General features: G+C 34.0%; 1 protein-coding gene across 1 annotated transcript; it reads right to left on the bottom strand.

Moving 5' to 3' along the window:
* Positions 1–94: 94 nt before the first annotated feature.
* Positions 95–5,952, bottom strand: LOC132725506 (uncharacterized). The gene is made up of 6 exons (XM_060710642.1): positions 5,813–5,952; positions 4,591–4,847; positions 3,161–3,256; positions 2,227–2,379; positions 1,650–1,715; positions 95–790 (listed from the first exon to the last, which is right to left on the bottom strand). Exons 1-6 carry the CDS (start codon positions 5,819–5,821, stop codon positions 619–621), a joined length of 753 nt encoding a protein of 250 aa, XP_060566625.1. The 5' UTR covers positions 5,822–5,952; the 3' UTR covers positions 95–618.
* Between the last annotated feature and the right edge of the window lie 16,230 nt (positions 5,953–22,182).

Raw genomic sequence — 22,182 nt, 5'->3', positions numbered from 1 at the left:
AATAAAAATGTATACAAAAAAAGAAGAACAAAAAAGAAAGACGACGCAAGTTTCAATGCGTTTAATAACTTTATTTATGCGGATATGTATACATTTTGTATCAATATATAGCAAGAATTTATTCATTTATTTAGTCACGTCTCCAGGTTCATGATAGACTTTATGTATGAACATTTTTGTAAGTTTTCTAATCACTTAAAAATAACAAAGCGTGAAAAATGTGTCTTTAGTTATTTACAAAGTGTCAATATATATACAGAAATAGATTTAATTGTTAATAACAGGGTAGAAATACGGTTATTAATGTTAATTTTAGCAATATTTTGCATTAATTGTGCAAAGCGCCCGTTGGATTCTGAATAATCACTTGTTATTACCATTACCACCCTAAATATCTTAAATCGACTCGTCCATCTTTCAATATGGACAAAACCATTCATCATTTTTAGGGAAAAAGTACAGCAATGAGTAGTGGACAGTGCAGATCATGAACAAACCGCAGGAATGAGCTCGGTCTGCACTGATTAAAGGGGTAGAACTTGCCTGCAGACACAGAGTAAATAATTAAGAATTTGTTCGTAAGTTTAATTTCTTTAAGATGGTACGGCATACTGGAGTTTAAGTTGGTACGGCACACTGGCGGAGAGTATCTCTGTAGTAGTAGTGACAGCAGCAATCTTTCGGAAGTCGGATATTTCTGTATTCGATTTTACCCCATAATGGCTTTACGGTAAATTTTCCGCTTTGGTGAACAGTGAATGAGTAGCATTTCACGGGAACTAATTCGTACCTGAAATTTGAATAAACTCAAATTTAAAAAAAATATAAGAATTTAGTATAGGTAGGATATCATTGACTTTTTTACCCTTACATCGCTTTCTTTGTTATGAGACTTTTAAAAATGACTATTGCATAGTTCAATCTTATAAAAAATTGAAACAAAAAAATATGTACAGTAGAACCCTTGTGTTAGCGGACAGAACAGACCATGTTCAAACCGCACGGTCTGAACTGTTTGTTCTGGCGTAATATGTCACCACCAACAAGCTTACTGTGGTGGTGTTGGTAGTTTTCACTCCGGATCACTTTGAATTTTCCAGTCCACAATTCAACCACCGCATCGTTTACCAGTACTAGTTGCCTTCACTTTCGCAAGGAACTGAAACTTCTGTACTTATACATGAGCAGAGGTACAGTGCGAATGACCGTAGATAAAATTTCATGATCAATCACAACGAAAGTGACCTGCGTCTTGCGGGAATCGAACCCGGGTCGCCCAATTCAAAGTCAAAAGCTCTACCTATTAAGCTAACCGGACGGCTGCAAGCTTACTGTCAAAGTGTGAATAAATTATATACGAAAATAGAATGGAAATATTCAAGTTTGTTTAGCAGCAGTGATTTCGCGCATGAGCTATCCGCTTTATCAGAAGACATAAAAAAAGGTATACATGTATATGCTCCGGTTTGAATGTATGTACTTTTATGTCATTTTTATCAACCAACTATGGTGGTTGAATAATAACAGACAATCTAACATGGCTTAATACCGTTATACAATGGGAAAAATAAAACATTGATGTAAAAAAATGAAATTTCAAAGTAATCAAGAACACACGAAGTTTAATTTTTTGTGAAGTTTATTTTTACCTATATTCCTCTAAGCATCTGTACCTTCGGTCATAGTAATGGTTGTAGTTGATACGACAATAATTGCTGCAAATCAATTGTCAAAAGTTGTTAAAAAGTGAATATAAATAGTTATATGCAATTTAATTGACTAGGAATTCTATGATGGACATTTACACCGCTCATGTCAACTTTGTGATGACCAGTAGAAAAAATAATCTTATTTAAACCTCAGTGAACGTGCCAATCCTTCACTCTACATACATGTAGATATCCATGTTAAAAACTTACATGCAAGTATCTAAGATACCGACTAATGTACAATACGCATATCAACAAACAATTAGAAACGTTACAGTATTTTAAGTTTAATCTTATTTATAACTTATATTTAAATTTATCATAAGTATAGCTATAAAATAATAGCTATAAAACAATGTTGCTAAAATCAATATCTTGTTCTTGGAGGTTCGATACCTGGCGCCGTTTTATTTCATACTTATATAAATTACAATACATCGATTTTTTCAAAATTGAAAATAGAACGACATATATTAAAAACAATATGATATAAATATCAGAAAAGTTCATAACCTACCAAGCACATTCTATTATAGAGATATACCAGTAATTATAGCAATACTTGTACGTTCTCGTATTGTTGCTGTTATATATTATATATCTCCAGTAATAGTACCCTGGACGTAACCAAATCGTCACTTCCGGGCAAGTAGGGTGGTAGTACGGTCTGCTGTAAAATGTATACAATGGTTAAATACTTAATGTGAACAAAAAGTAAAAGAAAAATATTAAAGAAAGAAAGAAAGAAAGAAAGACAGAAAGAAGGGAAGAAGAAAGGAAAGGAAGAAAACAGAAAAAGAAAGAAGGAAAAAGAAAGAAATAACTAAAGAAAGAGAGAAACTTAAGAAAAACAGAAAGAAAGAAAAATGAATGAAAGAATGAAAAGAAATAAAGAAAAAAAAAGAAAGAAGAAGACAAGAAGAAAGAAATTAAAAAGTAAGAAGGCAAGAAAGAAAGAAAGAAAGAAGAAAGAATAATTGAAAGAAAGACAGAAGAAAAAATGAAAAAAAAACTTACTTACAAAACAAGAAAGAAAGAAAGAAAGAAAAGAAAAGAAAAGAAAGAAAGAAAGAAAGATAGAAAGAAAGAAGAAAAACTAATAAACAAACTAACAAAACAAGCAAAACATGCAAAGGACCTCTGATGCTGCATTCTTATTTTTATACTAGTTTCAAAGAAATACATTCAAATGTGAATGAATGCTACGTTTCTGTGAAGAGACGTGACCTTGAACACAGTAAAACTCAAAACTCAAACCAGCGTGTTTTAGAAAGATTTAACCCATTACTGCACTTAGGGGACGATATATCCGCCACTGACTAGGATTCAGAAATTCAGTATTTTTAGACACACCAAAGTCACTAAAAAGCGTTCATTATGTCATGAAAAGAAGAAAAAAAATCTCTTTAGACACGGAAAGTGGCGGAGTTTAGACAAGAGATTTGACTTACATGCTTGAAGCGGTGGAAGCCAATCTTGCCTTATTTGCTGCTGTCGAAATAGAGGCCATTTCTGCAGTACCCGTCAATTCCTTAGCTATCTTCTCCCTGAAAAATTAAATTATTTAAAACATGATAACATAAGATTAGCATAATTTGAAGTTTGTAGTTAGTTGGCTATAGAGTTAGTTGTTAGTTAGTTAGTTAGTATTGAGTTAGTTAGGTAGTTATTAAGTTAGTTAGTTAGTTAGTTATTAAGTTATTGAGTTTTCTATTGAGTAAGTTACTGAGTTTTTTTACTAAGTTAGTAATTCAGTTAGTTAGTTAGTTAGTTAGTTAGTTAGTTAGTTTGTCAGTTAGTTAGTTAGTTAGTTAGTTATTGAATTAGTTACTGAGGTAGTTAGTTGGTTCCTGAGTGAGTTGGTGAGTGAGTGAGTGAGTGTATTGGTGAGTTGGTGAGAGAGTGAGTGAGTGAGTGAGTCAGTTATTGAGTGAGTGAGTGAATGAGTGAGTGAGTGAGTGAGTGAGTGAGTAATTGAGTGAATGAGTGAGTGAGTAGGTCAGTTGGTGAGTGAATGAGTGAGTTGGCGAGTGAGTGAGTGAGTGAGTGAGTGAGTGAGTGAGTGAGTGAGTGAGTGAGTGAGTGAGTGAGTGAGTGAGAGTAAACCATAAAACGTTTTAAATCAAAATCATTATCTTATTTTCCAACATTTCTTTGCATTTGCGTTTGCTTTGTATTCAAAATGTCGGAGATATTTTGTCTTTTGACATTTTTAACAGGGACGTTGTAAAATATTTGCATTATCTGCTGAGGCATTTCTTTATGATTTTCTTTAGACTAAGTTAAGTGAATAAGTATGTACATGCATATGTTAATGTATGTGGTTTTGTTGTTGTTGTTGTTTTTTTGTTGTTGATTTTTTTTGTTGACTGCTTTAATTTATGTTAATTATCTTTCGTATTTCTGTAAAAAGTAGATAATTTACAACGATATTTAATTTATTACTAAAAGAATATATCGTGCCCTGCTTATCCCGCCCCTTGTATAAACCCAACACCTGTTTAATTAGTACTCTTTGTAAACGGGTTGATATTTTTGGAGTTCAGTGATTTTTGAAATCTTGAATTCTGCATATTTAATTTTCCTTTATTCGAACTGAATTATAAGTTTAAACTTTACGAAACTTCGATGTTTTTACTTCAAACACAGTCTGTAAGCAATTATAAGTGTCGTATTAAATTTGTCTGCAGACTTCTAATATATATTAAAGTAGAAATACCACGCTAGTTAGCAAAAAAAGAACTTGTCCTTACAAATATTTTCATTACCCCTTGAATGTTACTTTTTCATAAATTTCTAAGTGTGCATCCTATTTTGTGCAAAAACCTCGAATATGTTTAATATATGCAATAAAATAATCTAGTTGAATAAATTTACTTACGCTGTCAGGGCTTTTGTGACCTCGTCAGCCGCCGTTTGTCCAATTTTACCTATTTCTTCAGCTTTGAAATTAGCCTGTATATTCAATGTAACCTTTGATTTACCATCTTCTAGCGTCCTACTTTCGAAGGCATCCTCCTCTTGGTTGCAAGGCGGTGCCGCATTAGGCGGTGAACCCTGGCTGACAGCCGCTCCGAGTAGCGTCATAATTACTATACCAGCGCCCAGTAACATATACCGACTGCTGCATGTTTGAAACTGAGACATATAAAAAAACGAAACCATTTCTTTTTTAGAAAATACAATTCTGATGACAATGCACCATATGATAAATTGCATATGAGCCGCGTCACGACAAAACCAACGTAATGCGTTTGCGACCAGCATGGATCCAGACCAGCCTGTGCATCCGTGCAGTCTGATCAGGATCCATGCTGTTCGCTTACCAACTCTTTTACAAGTAGAGACACTGATAGCGAACAGCATTGATCCTGATCAGACTGCGCGGATGCGCAGGCTGGTCTGGATCCATGCTGGTCGCAAACCCATTATGTTGATTTTGTCATGACGCGGCTCATATAATACTATCAAGTATATGTATTAAATTACTTAAATTTGAACTGAAACAAATATTGATGATAGTTATGTGAAATGCGGAAAAAAGTTCACTGCATGCATGTTTACCGCATTTAATCCTGGTTAATAACTTAAATATCAGAAATAAAATAGACATTTAGATTTTCTGTTTGTCTGTTTTCATTAATTTAAATTTCGGAAAATATCATGCGTTACAACGCTTTTCAGGTTTTGGTTATTTTTCACAATTAGAATAAATATTCTGGAAAAAACGGAGTGAGCGAATGATCTGCAATTTTATACACAAGTTATTGGTCTGGACCTTCATCAAATGAGCATTAATCTCGAAAAATTATTTTCAGTCATGTTAAAAAAAAACTTCAGTTGAGGTCCCTTTAATATGAAAACATTAACACGTCCATATGCATATACGATTAGACTTTTCTTAAATGGTGTAACTAGTATAGAATCAGCTTCAGAAAGTAAGAAAAAAAATGAATGATATGATTTTAAAACAGAGAAACTTGCCCTAAAAGTCATTCTTTTGTATACTTTGATTTTTTAAGTAATAAAACATTTCAAAATAATTATGCTTAAGTTGTAAAAAATATAAGGAAACAGAACTATTATATACAGATAAATCCTACCTGTGCCATTCTTATTCGACTTCAGTGGCGGCTCTGCGGATCAAAGTGCGTTCAGTAACATACACACGCGTTTTATGTCAACTGAAAGTAGTCCCTGAAATACACCATGCGCAGAAAAAAAAGTCCTCAGTTTTAACCATATGCAATTTATATAATTATATGTGGTATCAAAATTTGAATCAGTCGAAAACATTAAATAAGAGGTTCGTTTTTTAGGGCAAAGTTTGTCATGAAACACCCATTTTCGCACGTAACAAGAAAAATCACATGTTTACTCCATGGCTTTAGATTTAGTTTAAACATTTATTCCCAAAAGTATTATATAAATTTTATACATACAAATAAACAACAGACAAAATAAGGGAAAAGGATAAGAACGAAAGAGGAATCTCATAGAGTCCTTCTCCTTTGAACTTGAAAGCCTGAAAGGGGAAGAACAAGTTTTCTTTTTTTAACTGGTATTGTTTCAAGAGGGAGAATCACGCCGTTCATTACCCAAACAAACAAGAAGGCGGATGCAGTCCAACAGTAAATGTTTCCCTTTTTTCTCTGAAATTCGTGATGTTCTTGTGTAAAGGTATATATAATAACATTCTCCACAATTTTCCGGGCACATAGGATTTTATTTCATGATGTGTCTGTCGTCTCGTACTTCTTTTGAAATGCGCGTCACAAGAATCGAAGCGAGAGAATTTTCCACCGGTTTGATCGTGATAACGTATGGCTTCTTCTCACAAATTTACTGTTTCTTTTTCAAATATGTATATTAACTGAAACCACTGACTTTAAAAAGTTGTAGTAGGTCGTCGTCTTAGCATCCATGCCCACTCTGGCTAAAAAAAACAAAACGTATGGCGCACAAAATATCAATGATAACGTACGGCGCATTTTTCTACTTGGTGGATTGTCAGCTGATAATGAATTATTTGTATGTAGGATATGATATATATCTGGAAAAAATGTCTGTCAGTTCAGAAATAAATAATTGGACAATGCTGGCCCATCGGGTATGAATATCTTCTAGCTGGTTGCATAATAGATATTCGTTGTTATTATTATACAAACCTTTATCTTCCAATTAAAACACACATGTATAGTTTGAGATTTTTTTTGTATAAAATGCAGCCTCCACTTTCAGGAAATAGTGTGTATTGTTGTCTTCACATTATATTAAAAGGGATTGCGACTAGCTTACATCCAGATGAAATGAGTCTGTGTTTATTCAATCTGGTCGCTCATTGAAAGAAAAATACATAAAAGAGAATTATGCATGAGTGTAGGTTCTATATTGAATTTATTGAATAAGTTAAAAATAATGTTATGCGAAAAAGTTCAATAATTTTAGTAAATAATAAATTTCCTATTGATTTGAGGGGCGGTTAATATTGAAACGGTACCATTTAGCGTGACCATCGAGCTACTTTGACGCCAGCTATTTGCACGACCTAGCCACACAGTTTTTTTTTTTTAAATTTTAAATGAAAGAAACGTTATAATTTGATCAAAACAGTTACATGCAATACATGAATTTGCCTGCCATATTCTGGCGTTTTTTTCCACAAATGCCCCAGCAATCAATTTTTTTATACAAAGTATTGTAGGTATCAGCAATAAAAGAGTGACTTTAAAATTTGCTTATTAATTTCTAGTGGTAAACATTTTACCGACAATGAAATACAAGTTTCAAATCGGATTTGGATTCCGATGTATTTTTTTTTCTTTTCATGCCGGAAAACCCGTTGGAAACCTTTAATGCCAGACAACTCATGCGCTCATATGACGTCATTATCTTTATGAAAGAACGGTTATAAAAATTACTACGCTACTATGAAAATAGTATTTACGAAGCACATGTAAGTGTTCTTATCACACACCTGTGCCGATTTTGCGGGGAAAAAAATCCGTAAAAATGGTATTGCACGACCGTGCATATATTTTGACGTGACGTCATTAGCGTTACACAAACAAAGCGTAAATGTTAGCGTTATACTATAGGCGCGTCAATGAACAGTGAATTTTTTTCACTTTAAACGGTCTTTATTTTTGGTATGTGATAAACAGAATATTAAATTCGTGTAAATTCATTACTGAATTTATTGAACTCGTTGAATAAAATAATATTATGTTCGCCAAAGGCTCGAATAATATAATTTTATCCAACTCGTGCAATAAATTCAGTATTGAACTTAGATCTACACTCATTCAATATCCTCTATATCCGTGCTATTCTACAGAAATTAGAAACTTAGACTTTTTTCCTACATTAGTAATAAATATATATTACTTGACATTTGGTCTTGGTTTTTACTTTAACACGTGCAGTATCTTTTTCGCCAAGACGTGGATTTAAATCTGCACTGCATGTATATCCTTTATCCATCAATACAAAATTAATACATGTATATTGGCCTTTTGACGTCATTTGACTTAATTTATATTCAAAAGCGCCCCTCGAAGGCGCATGTGCAAATTTATGCAACTGACTATTTTTACAAACGTGGTTCTATGAAGCACTGTATATGACACATAGAACGAGACTATGAAGTATCGACTTTTGTTCTTTTATGAAAATTACAAGGTGGTTATACCATGCGCGCGCAGAATAGATTTGAATTTAATTTCTTTTAGAAAGAAGATAGCCTTACTTCTAGTTTTAATATTCCAAATGCCTTGACACAAGTCTTCCCTTTCTCGTCAGTATTTCGTGTTGAGTGCGATTTTGATTCTGGATACTGCGTACAACCGGAGTTGAAATGTTACAGAAATTGAGAAATTACCGATTAAACACAACTGGAAGTTAGTTTATAGTAGAATTTAATTCAAATCTAATCTGATCTGATTGCTTTGCATGACTCGTTTTTTGTCGCGGTATCAGAATTTTGAGGATGCGCGCGCATGGTATGACCCCCTTTAATTAACACAAATAATTTTGAAAAAAATACATGTTTCCATTGAATGACAAATACATTTGGACACTATTTTTATTTAGTGTCCAGCTTCATTTTTCATCCAATGAAAACGCTGTATTTCTTAAAAAAGCTTAATTTGTGTTTACATATCGGATTTAGATATTTTTATTCAGACAAATATTATTATGCAAACACTAAATAATATTCAGTTTCTTTATTTGGTTCTAAAGATCCTGTAATGTCTGGAAAGACCCAAGCAAGAAACATAACTTTTCTATCCAAAACAAACTGATATATAGAAATTCTAATAAGCAGAAAAATGCGCCGTAAGTTATCATTCATATTTGTGCGCCATACGTTATCATTTCCAGGAAATGCCCCGATATTAATATTTACAGCGGTTATTCTAGTCAGAATGGGCATGAATGCTTATATGACGACATATTACAACTTTTTAAAGCCAGTGGTTTCAGGTACTATACATATATGTAAACGAAACAGTGAATTTTAGAGAAGAAGCCGTACGTTACCACGATCAAACCGGTTGAAAATTCTCTCGCTTCGATTCTGGTGACGTGCATTTCAGAAGAAGTACGGACAAGACATCATGAAATAAAATCCTGTGTGCCCAAAAAATTGTGGAGAAGGTTGTTTAAACCTTTACACTAGAACATTACGAATTTCAGAGAAAAAAGGGAAAAACTTACTTTTCGACTGCATCCGCCATTTTGTTTGTTTGGGTAACGAACGGCGTGATTCTCCCCCGTGTTGTTTTATTAAACCCTGTCAGGGGCAAGCCGTTGTATCATAGAGCAAGAAATTTTACATTCATTGCTAAGTACTGATTGGTTCCAGGAACGGATTTGAAAGTGTTTCAATAAGCTTTTAGCTTCCAACACAATCGAACTAAAATAAATTTGTATAAACTAACTTATGTTGTCTTAAAATACCAACCTGTCGATTTTGCAAACATAGTTTATTAGTACGTATTTACAAAATTGAATTGATCAAGTGTTGCGTAGCCGTGCGACCAATTTAATTTTGTAAAAACGTACTTATAAATTTTAGCCAGTTATACGGAATCCTATTTCGTCCACAATATTTCGCTAGTAACACGCGATAATTATCGCCTCTAAAGGGCGAAATTTAGTACTAAATTTCGCATGTCTTAAATTTCGCTAGTCTCTCACGCGATAATTATCGCCCTTTCAAAAGACCAGAGACACTTATACTAGCGAAATTTAACAATTTCGCCTCGATAATTATCGTCTTAATTTTCGTATGTTGTGTGTTTCTCACGCGATAATTATCGCCTTGAAGGGCGCTAATTATCGCATGAGAGACTAGCGAAATTTAATACATGCGAAATTTAGTACCAAACTTCGCCCTTCGAAATTCTGGCGGGAAAAAGCACGTGTTAACGGTGTTACGGTAACACTGTGCTGTGTCTTCACCGGTAAAAATGGGGTGTCACTTTTTGCAATCGTTGTCATCTTGGTGAAGGGATCGTTGTGAAGGTGTGCTACCACTAAATTATCAGATAGTTTTATAGCGTAATTCTCTCATATAAACTGGTATTCACTTGTGTTTGAACGTGCATTGTGCTTGCACAAATTGTGTTATAAGCATAGAAATTGATATTTAAAAACAGTTCGATTTTTTTCATTCGGGCATCTAAATTATTTTTTAAATCTATATATTGTTATAATGATAATGATTAATTAAGTTTTGAAAATAAAATCATTTGTGAATTCGGTTAATTCCAAAACATAAATGAATAGGGATTTTTAAAGTTCGTTGGTTAATTTGCAAACAAATAAAAGTTCATTTTTATAAAAATGGTTTTACCAGAGGTGACTATAAGTTTACCCTCCGTCCTTCCGGGCTACCGAAAAGAGGTTGGGGATAACTTAACTGTAAACAGAACACAAAAGAACAAAAGTCCATTTTGTAACAAACGAATAAGTGGCTCTTTGCCCTCTATTAAACAATAGAAATGGCCCCTTATTCCAATCTGGCCGGACGTCCGTTCTTCCGTTTGTGTCACGAACACACAGTTTTTGAGGAAACATTTTCAAATTTTGTATATGACTTGTAGTGCAAGTCACACTTATCATTATACTGTTTATAACTAACATTACATTATTCACGTTGCTAAAATAACGTAATATAGGCACAGACTAAGTAAGATTTGAGGCGAACTACTCCTACAGTTCTCTAGCCATCATTTTAAAATTTAGTATATGTCTTTCAGGTGGGTTGTAGGTGTGCAGGCCATATATTTACTGCTTAATTTGTAATTACGTTACTGTCTTTTTTGTTATCGAACAACATAATACATTTTCGCTACAAGTTTATGTCACAAACTTCTCCCACAGTTTTTGAGCAAACATATTCAGATTTGGAATATGTCTTGCAAATGGGATGAAGATGTGCAAGCCTCATTTCTTTTCACTCTGTTTTGTAATTTACGTTACGCCATTTCCGTTACCTTATAACATAATGAAACTGCTGTGTAAGTTTGTGTCACCAACTACCCATACAGGTTTTAATCAATCATTTTCAAATTAAGTTTGTACGTAAAATGTGCAAGACACATATATTTTCGTCGATCTGTTGGGAACATATGTTCTGGTTTTTCCGTCACTATATAACATAATATAGATGCAGTATTGTAAGTTTGTGTCGCAAAATACTTTTTCATGTTTTGAGAAAACATTTTCCAAATATACTTGTATGCCGTTTAGATAGTTTCAAGATGTGCAAGACACATTGTTTTGTCGGTCTGTTTGTAATTTTCTTTTCGCTTTAGTCAACTCCAGGTAAGTTGGTCATAGTGTTAACTATCAATTTGTTGGCAGGGGTAATAAAGTCACATTTAAGAAGTTCTAGTTACATTTAAAGGCACATTTATTGCCGGCTTACACGTTATTACATTGTAATGTACAAAAGAAGATTGTGTTGTTAGTGCTAAACAGATGAAATAAAGTGCTTAAGAAAGAAAGAATAGACTATGAATGTGTATGGATAGGTAGATGTAAGAGGTTAGAAAGGTTTATTGATTTGTAAAATAAAATACGTCACCTATAAATTTGTAATAGATTGACCAAGTACTTTTACATTTTAATGTTGAAAATTGATATTTAAATGTATTTCTTGTATGTTCATGAATAAGACTGAAATAACCTATAAATTTATCTTTAAATTATCATGTTTTCATTACGAATAATCCAATTGTTTACCAGCATATTGTAATATCATATTTTACAAATAAATAAAATAGTCAGTATTGACAGAGTTATTGCCCTTGATTCAGTGGAAATTGGCTAATCTAGTACCTTTTGAGACAGGCGTTTTAGATATTTCATGTGGCATTCTTTGACAATGTATCCAGTCAAATCTGGTGCCCAAAGAAATAGACGTTCTAAATGTTTCATGTGGCAAACTTTGACAATATCTCCTGCGCAATCAACAGTACCTGTTGATATAGACGTTCTATATATTTCATGAGCAATCCGTGATAATATCTCATGCCAAATCCGGTACATGTAGAGATATGCGTTCTTGATGTAATATGTGGCAATCTTTTACAAAGTCTTCAGTCTCAGTGCCTGAAAATATAGAAATTTTAGATACCTTATTTGGCAATCTTTGAAAAGATCTGCAGCCAAATCTGATACATGTACAGATATGTATTCTTGATGTTTTATGTGGCAATGTTAGACTATGTCTCCAGGCAAACCTGGTGCCTTTAGCAAAGGCGTTCTACATATTTAATATGGCAATCTTTGACAATTTCTCTTGTCAAATCTGGTACCTGTAGAGATAAAAGTTCTAAATATTTCATAAGGCAATCTTTGACAATCTCTGCAACCATATCTGGTGACTGTAGGGATAGACGTTCTCTATATTTCATGAGTAATCTATGATAATGTCTCAAGCCAAATCTAGTATTTGTAAAGATATGCGTTCTTTATGTTTTATGTGTCTTAGGGAATGTATCCAGCCTAATATGCTACCTGAGTTTAAGATATAACATGTGGCAATCGTTGGCAATAACTCCTGGTTAAATTAAGAGATACGCCTTCTTGATATTTTTTGGGCAATCATTGACAGTGTCTCAAGTCAAATATGTTTCTTTTAGAAACATGCATTCTAGATATTTTATGTTGTAATAGTTGACAATATCACCAGCCCAATCTAAAACATGTAGAAATATGCGATCTAGATATTTCATGTGGCAATATTTGGAAGTGTCGTCACTGAAATGTGGTATATATGGACCTTGACGCTCCAGGTATTTCATGTGGCAATCTTTGACCATGTCTCCAGTCAAACCTTGTGCCTACAGAGAAAGGCGTTCTAGATATTTCACGTGGCTATCTTTGGCAATAACTGTGGTTAAATCTGGTATATTTAGAGATACGCCTTCTTAATATTTAATGTGGCAATCTTTGAAGCTGTCTCAAGTGAAATTTGTTGCTTTCTATTTTTTTATGTTGCAATCATTCTCAAGCCAAATTTAGTACATGTAGAAATAGGCGATCGAGAAATTTGATGTAGCAATCTTTGGCAATGTTTCCAGTAAAACCTTGTGCCTTTAAAGATAGATGTTGCATATATTTCATGTGGCAATTTCTGACAGTATTTCCAGCCAAATCTGGTTTCCTTTTAAGGCAGGCCATCTAAATATTTTATGTGTTAGTCTTTGACAATGTGCCCAGCCAAATCTTGTTTATTTTGAGACTGTCGTTTTAGATATTACATGTGACATTCAAAATAATGTCTCAAGCGAAATCCGGTACATGTAGAGGTATTGTCTTGGTATTTTTATGTGGCAATATTTGACTATGTCTCTAGCCAAATGTAGTTCCCGTACACATTGAGGTTGTAGATATTGTAAGTTGCAATCTTTGGCAGTGTCGCCAGTGAAATGTGGTACATATAGAGATTGACTTTCCAGATATTTAGTGTGGCAAATTTTGACAATGTCTCCGGGCACATCTGACATCTTTTCAGGTAGGCGTTTCCGAAAATGAATGTGGCAGTCTTTGCAATATCTCCTGTGAAATCTAAAACATGTAGAGATGTGCAGTCTTGATATTTAATGTGTCAATCTTTGACAATATATCTAGACAAATCAGGTACCTGTAAAGATAGCAGTTGTATAGATTTAATGTGGCAATCTTTGACAATGTCTCCAGGCAAATCAGGCACCTTTTGAGGCAGGCGTTCCTGATAATGAATGTGGCAATCCTTGAAATATCTTCATTGAAATCTAGAATATGTAGAGATATGCAGTCTTGATATTTAATGTGTCAATCTTTGACAATATATATAGACAAATCAGGTACCTGTAAAGATAGCAGTTGTATATTATTTAATGTGGCAATCTTTGGCAATCTCTCTAGCCAAATCGGGTACATATTGAGATATGCGCTCTTGATATTTCATGTGGCAATCTTTGACAATGACTCCAGTAAAATTTGGTGCCATTAGAGATAGGCGTTATATATATTTCATGTAGCAATCTTTGACAATGTCTCCTTTCAAATCTGGTACATATAGAGATATGCGTTCCTGATATTTCATGAAGCAATCTTTTAAAAGGTCTCTAGTCAAACATGATGCCTTTAGAGATAGGCGTTCTAGATATTTCTTGTGGCAATCTTTGACAATGTCTCTAGTCAAACCTGATGCCTTTAGAGATAGGCGTTTTAAAGTTTTCATGTGACAATCTATGACAATGTCTCCAGTCAAACCTGGTACTTGTATGGAATTTTGTTTTAGACGTAACTTGTGTAAATCTTTAAAAATGTCTCCAGTCCAATCTGGTACATTTGCAGATATGCTTTTCTGATATCTGACATCTTTGACTGTGTCTCGAGTCAAATATTTTGCCTTTTGAAAAATGCATTCTAGATATTTCATGTCGCAATCTTTGACAATGTCTCCAGCCAAATCCTGGTACATACTGAGATATGCGTTCTAAATATTTCATGTGGCAATCTTTGACAAAGTCTCCTGTCAAATCTGGTACATATAGAGATATGTGTTTTTGATATTTAATGTGACAGTCTTTGACAATGTATCCAGCCAAATCTGGTACATATAGAGATATCCGTCCTAGATATTTCATGTGGCAACCTTTGACAATGTTTCCTTTCAAATCTAGGACATATAGAGATAGGCGGTCTTGCTATTTCATGTAGCAATCTTCGACAATGTTTCGAGCCAAATCTGGTACCTGTAAAGACTGGCGTATTAGATATAACATGTAGCCATCTAGATAATGTCTCAAGCCAAATCCGGTGCATGTATCTAGGAATGTGTTCTTGAGGCAATGTTTGGCTATGTTTCCAGCAAAATCTGGTTCCCGTACAGATTAGAGTTGTACATGTTTCATTAGGTATTCTTTGACAGTATCGCTAATGAAATTTGGTACATATAGAGATTGAAGTTCCAAATATTTCATGTGGCAATCTTTGACAATTTCTCGAAGCAAATCTGGTACCTGTATAGATTATTGTTTAGACATAACTTGTGGCAATCTTTGACAATGTCTCCTTTCCAATCTGGTACATTTTTAGATATGTGTTTCTGATATTGTATGTGGCAATCTTTGACAGTGTCTCCAGTCAAATATGTTGCCTTTTGAAATATGCATTCTAGATATATCATGTAGCAATCTTTGACAATGTCCCCAGCCAAATCTGGTACATACAGAGATAGGCGTTCTATATTTTTTCATGTGGCAATCTTTGACACTGTCTCCTTTCAAATCTGGTACATAAAGATATATGCGCTCTTAACATTTCATGTAGCAATCTTTGAAAATGTCACTAGTCAAACATGATGCCTTTAGAGATAGGCGTTCTAGGTATTCCATGTAGCAATCTTTGACAATGTTCCCAGCCAAATCTGGTACATATATCGATAGGCGTTCTTGATATTCCATATAGCAATCTTTGACAATGTATCCAGCCAAATATGCATTCTAGATATTTCATGTGGCAATCTTTGACAGTGTCTTCTTTCAAATCTGGTGCAAATAGAGATAGGCGGTCTTGATATTTCACGTAGCAATCTTTCATGTTTCGAGCCAAGTCTGGTACCTGTAAGGACTGGTGTTTAAGATATAACATATAGCCATCTACATAATGTCTCAAGCCAACTCAGGTACACGTAGAGGTATATGTGTTCCTGATATTTCTATGTGGCAATGGTTGTCTATGCTTCCAGCCAAATCTGGTTCCCTTACACATCGGAGTCCTAGATGTTTCATTAGACATTATTTGACAGTGTCGCTAGTGAAATTTGGTACATATAGATGTTGAAGTTCCAGGTATTTCGTGTGGCAATCTTTGACAGTTTTTCTAGTATAACTTCGTGCCTTTATAGGTAGACGTTGTAGACATTCCATGTGGCAATCTTTCACAATATCTCCAGCCAAATTTGGTTCATTTTTGAGGCAGGCGTTCTAGATATTTCATGTGGCAATCTATGACAATGTCTCCAGTCAAATCTGGTACCTGTATGGACTTTTGTTTTAGACATAAAATGTGGCATTCTTTGACAATGTCTCCCAATTTCAAAGATTATCACAATTTATGTCTAAAACAATAGTCCATGCAGGTACCAGATTTGACACAAGACATTGCCAAAGATTGCAACATGAAATATCTAGAACGCCTGTCTGTATATGTACCAGATTTGGCTGGAGACATTGTCAAAGATTGCTACATGAAATATTATCAACGCATATTTCTATATGTACAAGATTTAAAAGGAGTATTGTCAATGATTCCCACATGAAATATCTAGAACGCCTATTTCTAAAGGCATCATGTTTGACTTAAGACATTGTCAAAGATTGCTACGTGAAATATCAAGAACGCATATATCTATATACAGTGTATACCAAATTTGACTGATGACATTGTCAAAGATTGCCATATGAAAATTCTAGAACGTCTATCTCTATACGTACCAGATATGGCTGGAGACACTATCAAAGATTGCCACATGCATTATATAGAACGCCCATCGATATATGTACCAGATTTGGCTGGAGGCATTGTGAAAGATTGCCAGATGAAATATCATGAGTGCATATCTCTATATCCAGCCAAATCTGGTACATTTTTAGATATGCGTTCTTGATATTTCATGTTGCAACATTTGACGATGTCTCCAGTTAAACTTGGTGCCTTTACAGATAGACGTTCTAGATATTTTATGTGGCATTTTGTGACAATGTCTCCAGCTAAATCTGGTACCTATATGGACTATTGTTTTAGACATCACTTGTGGCAATCTATGACAATGTCTCAATTCCGATTCCGATCTGGTACATTTACAGACAAGCATTCTGATATTTTATATTGCAATGTTTGACAATGTCTCCGGTCAAATATGTTGCCTTTTGTAAAATGCATTCTAGATATTTCACGTAGCAATCTTTGACAATATCTGTAGACAAATCTGGTATCTCTAAAGAAAGAAGTTGTATATATTTAATGTGGCAATCTTTGACAATGTCTCCAGCGAAATCTGGTACATATAAAGATATGCGTTCATGACATTTCATGTAGCAATCTATGACAATGTCACTTGTCAAACCTGGTGCCTTTAAAGATATGCGTTCTAGATATTTCATGTAGCAATCTTTGACAATATCTCCAGTCAAATCTGGTACATTTAGAGATATGTGTTCTTGATGTTTCATTTGACAATCTTTGACAATGTTTACAGCCAAATCTGGTACATGTCGACATTGGACTTCTGTATTTATCTATTTTGTAGATAGTTCATTAGGCAATCTTTGACAAGGTCTTCTGTTACATTTAATGCATATAGAAATTGATGTTCCAGATATTTCATTTGGTACTGTTGAACTGATACCATGATGAATATTTCTGCTTAATAATTTATTAGTTTTAAAACGTATGTGTCTGATCAAAGAATACTTTAATGCAATATTGATTGTATAATTTCAAAATATATACATCCTGAGAAACTAATGAAATTCATTGATCATAAGGAAATCGTATTCTCAGATTTTGAATACCAATGAAAAAAGTCTATATGTGCATGACTTAAGTATGTATTTTTTTTTATAGGAAATGGTACAAAAATTGCTGGCATCCATAGAATGTATTTTCAAACAATCTTTCAGATTTTATAACTTTGCATTTTGGCTTTAAGATCCACTGTAGTTGACTAATATTATCAAATATCAACTGAAAATACCAACATTTTAAAAATGAAAGTGTATATTTACGCATTTATCTCTGTTATGGTTACAATGTAGACATATTGAATTTGTTTACATAAATTTGAAGAAATAAATTTGAGACCAGAAAATGTGACGGTTTTTTGGTATTTCAGTTTGTCATATATCTTATTTCATGTAATATATCATATCATATATCATGCCATGTATCATATATCATGTCATATATCATACTCTATATCATGTCATATCAGATATCATGCCATATATCATATCATATATTATATATCATGTCATATATCATGTCATTTATCATATATCATGTCATATATCATATATTGTATGTATATATATATATATCAATGAGTATATCTATATATGCAAATTATATAGACAAAAGTAACAAGATAGACCGATTAAATTTGTAAAAAGGAAACGTTTAGATTTGTTCAAACATTTCTTTGTTTGCTTTTAGAAAAAGTAAAAAGTCGAGCGTTGCCTCCGCCCGGCGGTGGCTCTTGTTATAATTTACTGATGTTAGTAGATACTTGTGTTGATCATACAACTTAAGATGCTAGAACAAAGGTCACCAGTGCTAAAGATTTACTTATACGGGACTTATTCATTGACTAGTTATCTTGGCTGTTGCTATAACTTTGGGTAGAGAAGTGGTCATTTTGGGTCAAGGTTACAAGACTGATAAAAATCCAAAACAGTTTTGTTCAGGCAGCCGAGGTCTTGAATATTTGGTTGGTAGATACCTCGGCTTATCCATGGAGTATGGGATTGCTGGGGTACCAGTCAATAAATGTTTTCACATTTGTTAATACAGTGTGCACTGAATATTTTGACAAATGTTCAGGTTCGGAAAATTTAAATTGCGTTCATAATCTCCATATATTTATCTATCCACATAACTACTAATATGTTAGTTACACTGTGAATTGTGGTAGGATCCAGATTTATTCAGTGTTCATTTAAAACTAGAACTATCACTAAATGTGATTAATACCCCCTTAAGACTGCTTCGGAAATGAGGATGTTACTAATAACAGAATACATGTACCTTGTAAAAGAATTGAAATATAGAGTTATGGTTGTGGGCAATTAAAGATAGTTGTGGTTCTTATATGTTGCATTTCGTTTCAATATGGTTGGCCATTGATGAAGTTTAATTGAATTACTCTGTAATAAGTCCAGAAAGACAAAGAAAAGGAACAAAGGGCAATGACTCTATAAATACTGAAGATAGAGTTATAGTTCTTGTGCACTGCACTTCTTCTTATTGTGCTTGACCATTGTATGAAGTTGTTTTGAATTCCAACCAGTACGTTTTAAGTTATGCTCCTGACAAGGAAAAGTATCAAAGGGCAGTAACTCTGTATTTTGTCAAGATGGAGTTATGGCTCTTGTGCACTGCACTTCCTTTTAATGTTCTTGACAACTGTATGAAGTTGTATTGAATTCCAACCATTAGTTTTCAAGTTATGCTCTGGACAAGGAAAAGTAACAAAGGGCAATACTGTAACTCTGTAATTAGTCAAGATAGAGTTATGGTTCTTGTGCACTGCACTTCCCCTTATTGTGTTTGACAATTGTATGAAGTTGTTTTGAATTCCAACCAGTAGTTTTCAAGTTATGCCCCGGACAAGGAAAAGTAACAAAGGGCAATAACTCTGTAATTAGTCAAGATAGAGTTATGGTTCTTGTGCACTGCACTTCCTCTCAATGTGCTTGACCATTGTATGTAGTTATATTGAATTCCAACCATTAGTTTTCAAGTTATGCTCTGGACAAGGAAAATGCAACGGACGTCTGGACCGACCGACCGACCGCCCGACCAACCGACCGACCGACCACCGGGTGACTCCTATATACCCCCCCCCCCCAAACTTCGTTTTTGGGGGTATAAAAATATGTTACCATAGAAACAACAGTGAAAAAAGAAATCAAATAATGTGCATTATACACCTCAGTATGTTCTCTATCAACAAATTAAGTTACTTGAGTCTAACTTCTGTACTTAATTAGCTATTGCAGGACCTTGATTTCTTCTGACGTACGAGAAGATAAAAGGAACCTTCAATGAAACTTGTTAAAGGCATGATTATGCCTCAGAAATGAACAAATATTTACTTCTTTAGAAATGTCATTGTAACATTTTATAATATTTAAGTAATGGTTTTAGAGAATGTTAAATGCTTGCTACCTAAAGGAAATAGGACTAAATGTAAAAGTTAACGTTATAAAGTAGCAAAATGTAAGCAAAGTAGCATTTTGACTTCCATACTTTGTTTGTTTGTTTGTTTCATTTTACGCCTTTTTCCAACAGTATTTCAGTCATATAGGCGGGTAGTTTCCTAACCATCGTCCTGGAGAGTTACACCAGTACTAGACTACCTTCCTCCGCGCTAAACTACCAAAGCATCTCCCGGGGATCGAACCCTCGCCAGAGAGGTAACTGGATTAGAAGTCATCGACTCTAACCCCTCGACCACGGAGGCGGTCTTGACTTCCATACGATTTTTTTTTTGACTTCCATACAAAATACTAAATCACTAGAAATTTACTAATTGCCGAAAAGCATTAGAAGGTTAAAACAGTTATGGTAATTGGCCAGTAAGTAGCTTGTTGCTTGTTGGAAAATATAAAAGAATACCAACAATAAAAATATTTTGAGATAAAAATGAAAGCATTTCTAAGGCATAATGGACCTTTAAGGATAAGAAGAGGTCATTATTCTTCAATGCAAATTATAAAAGTATTTGGCGTGATTTAAAGGTTCAAAAGGCAAAACTGTCAAATATCTAAGTTCTGGCCGTAGTAAACTCCTACAAGGAAACTTGACTTTTCCTCAAATGACCAACAGATCCTTCATTATGGATAATAGATCATCGGCATTGCAGTTTTGGAAGAGAAAGTCCTATGTAACTTATAAACTCCTAATTACGCTTTTTTATCTCTTGCGTATGAGTTATTTTTTTTATAGAACATATTAAAATTGTCACCAAGGCGCCCGTACTGTCCTTCACTTTCACACCTGTTTAAATGACTTCTTCTGTTCAGTGTCTTTTGTATAAATGCAAATTGCATGATTTTTTTTCCTGACCATTTTTTTGTCATCACTTCTATGAAATGTGTCAATATTAAAACATCAGCTTAGTGTTAGAGATTGACACCTGCTGCTTATGTTTATGTTTTAGGTTTATTTGCATGATTTATTTAGCCCCTTAGCGGAAAAGGGATTATAGGAATAGCCTCCGTCTGTCAGTCCGTCTGTCTGTCCGTCTGTCAGTTCCATAACTTAAACCGCTGAAAAGTTTTTGAAATAACTTGGCACAAGTGATCACCATAATGAGACGATGTGCACAGCACAAGAATTAGGTTGCTACCCCCAAGGTCAAGGTCACACCTAAAGATCAAACGTTACAAAGCCTTCATTTCATAATAAAAAGTCTACATTTCGTGTCCGCTCTATAATTTTTAAACCGCTGAAAAGTTTTTAAAAGAACTTTGCACAAGTGATAACCTAAATGGGACGATATGCAGAGCGCAAGAATTGGGTTGCTACCCATAAGGCCAAGGTCACACTTAAATGTCAAACGTTAAAAGTCTTCATTTCATAATAAAAAAGTCTACATTTTGTGACCTCTCCATAACTTTTAAACCGCTGAATTTTTTTTGAAATATTTTGGCACAAGTGATCACCATATTGGGACGACGTGCAGAGCGCAATGATTGGATTGCTATCCAAAAGGTCAAGGTAACACTTTAAGGTCAAATTTTAAAAAGTCTGCTCCATAACTTTCTAACCACTGAAATTTAAAAAAAAATGACTTGATACAATTAATCACCATCATAAGAACATATGCAGAGCGCACTAATTGAGTTGCTTTACCCCAAGTATAAGGTCACACTTAAAGGTCAAATTTATAAAAAGTCTACATTCAATGTCCCCTCTATAACTTTTAAATGCCCCAGGGTCAATGTTATATGTTGTCCATAACTTTTTTACTTTACGGAAGATTTTAAATACTTTGGCACAAATAATCACCATCGTGAGACTATGTGCTTATGGTATGCATGACACAACTTCAACGTCATGTTTGGTAAAAGGACAAGAAGTACATATTCATGTTCACTGCGGAAGGGGATTTAGCTGTCCTTCAGACTGCCTTGTAGACATTAAAAAAATCGAATTGACAGTCCTTTCTGTCGACATTTAA

Source organism: Ruditapes philippinarum, unplaced genomic scaffold, assembly GCF_026571515.1.
Source record: "Ruditapes philippinarum isolate M1 unplaced genomic scaffold, ASM2657151v2 ctg1865_1_1_1_1, whole genome shotgun sequence".
NCBI classification, from domain to species: Eukaryota; Metazoa; Mollusca; class Bivalvia; order Venerida; family Veneridae; genus Ruditapes; species Ruditapes philippinarum.
The sequence above is the reverse complement of the archived record's forward strand: the minus strand, read 5'-3'. Positions and strand labels throughout refer to the sequence as shown.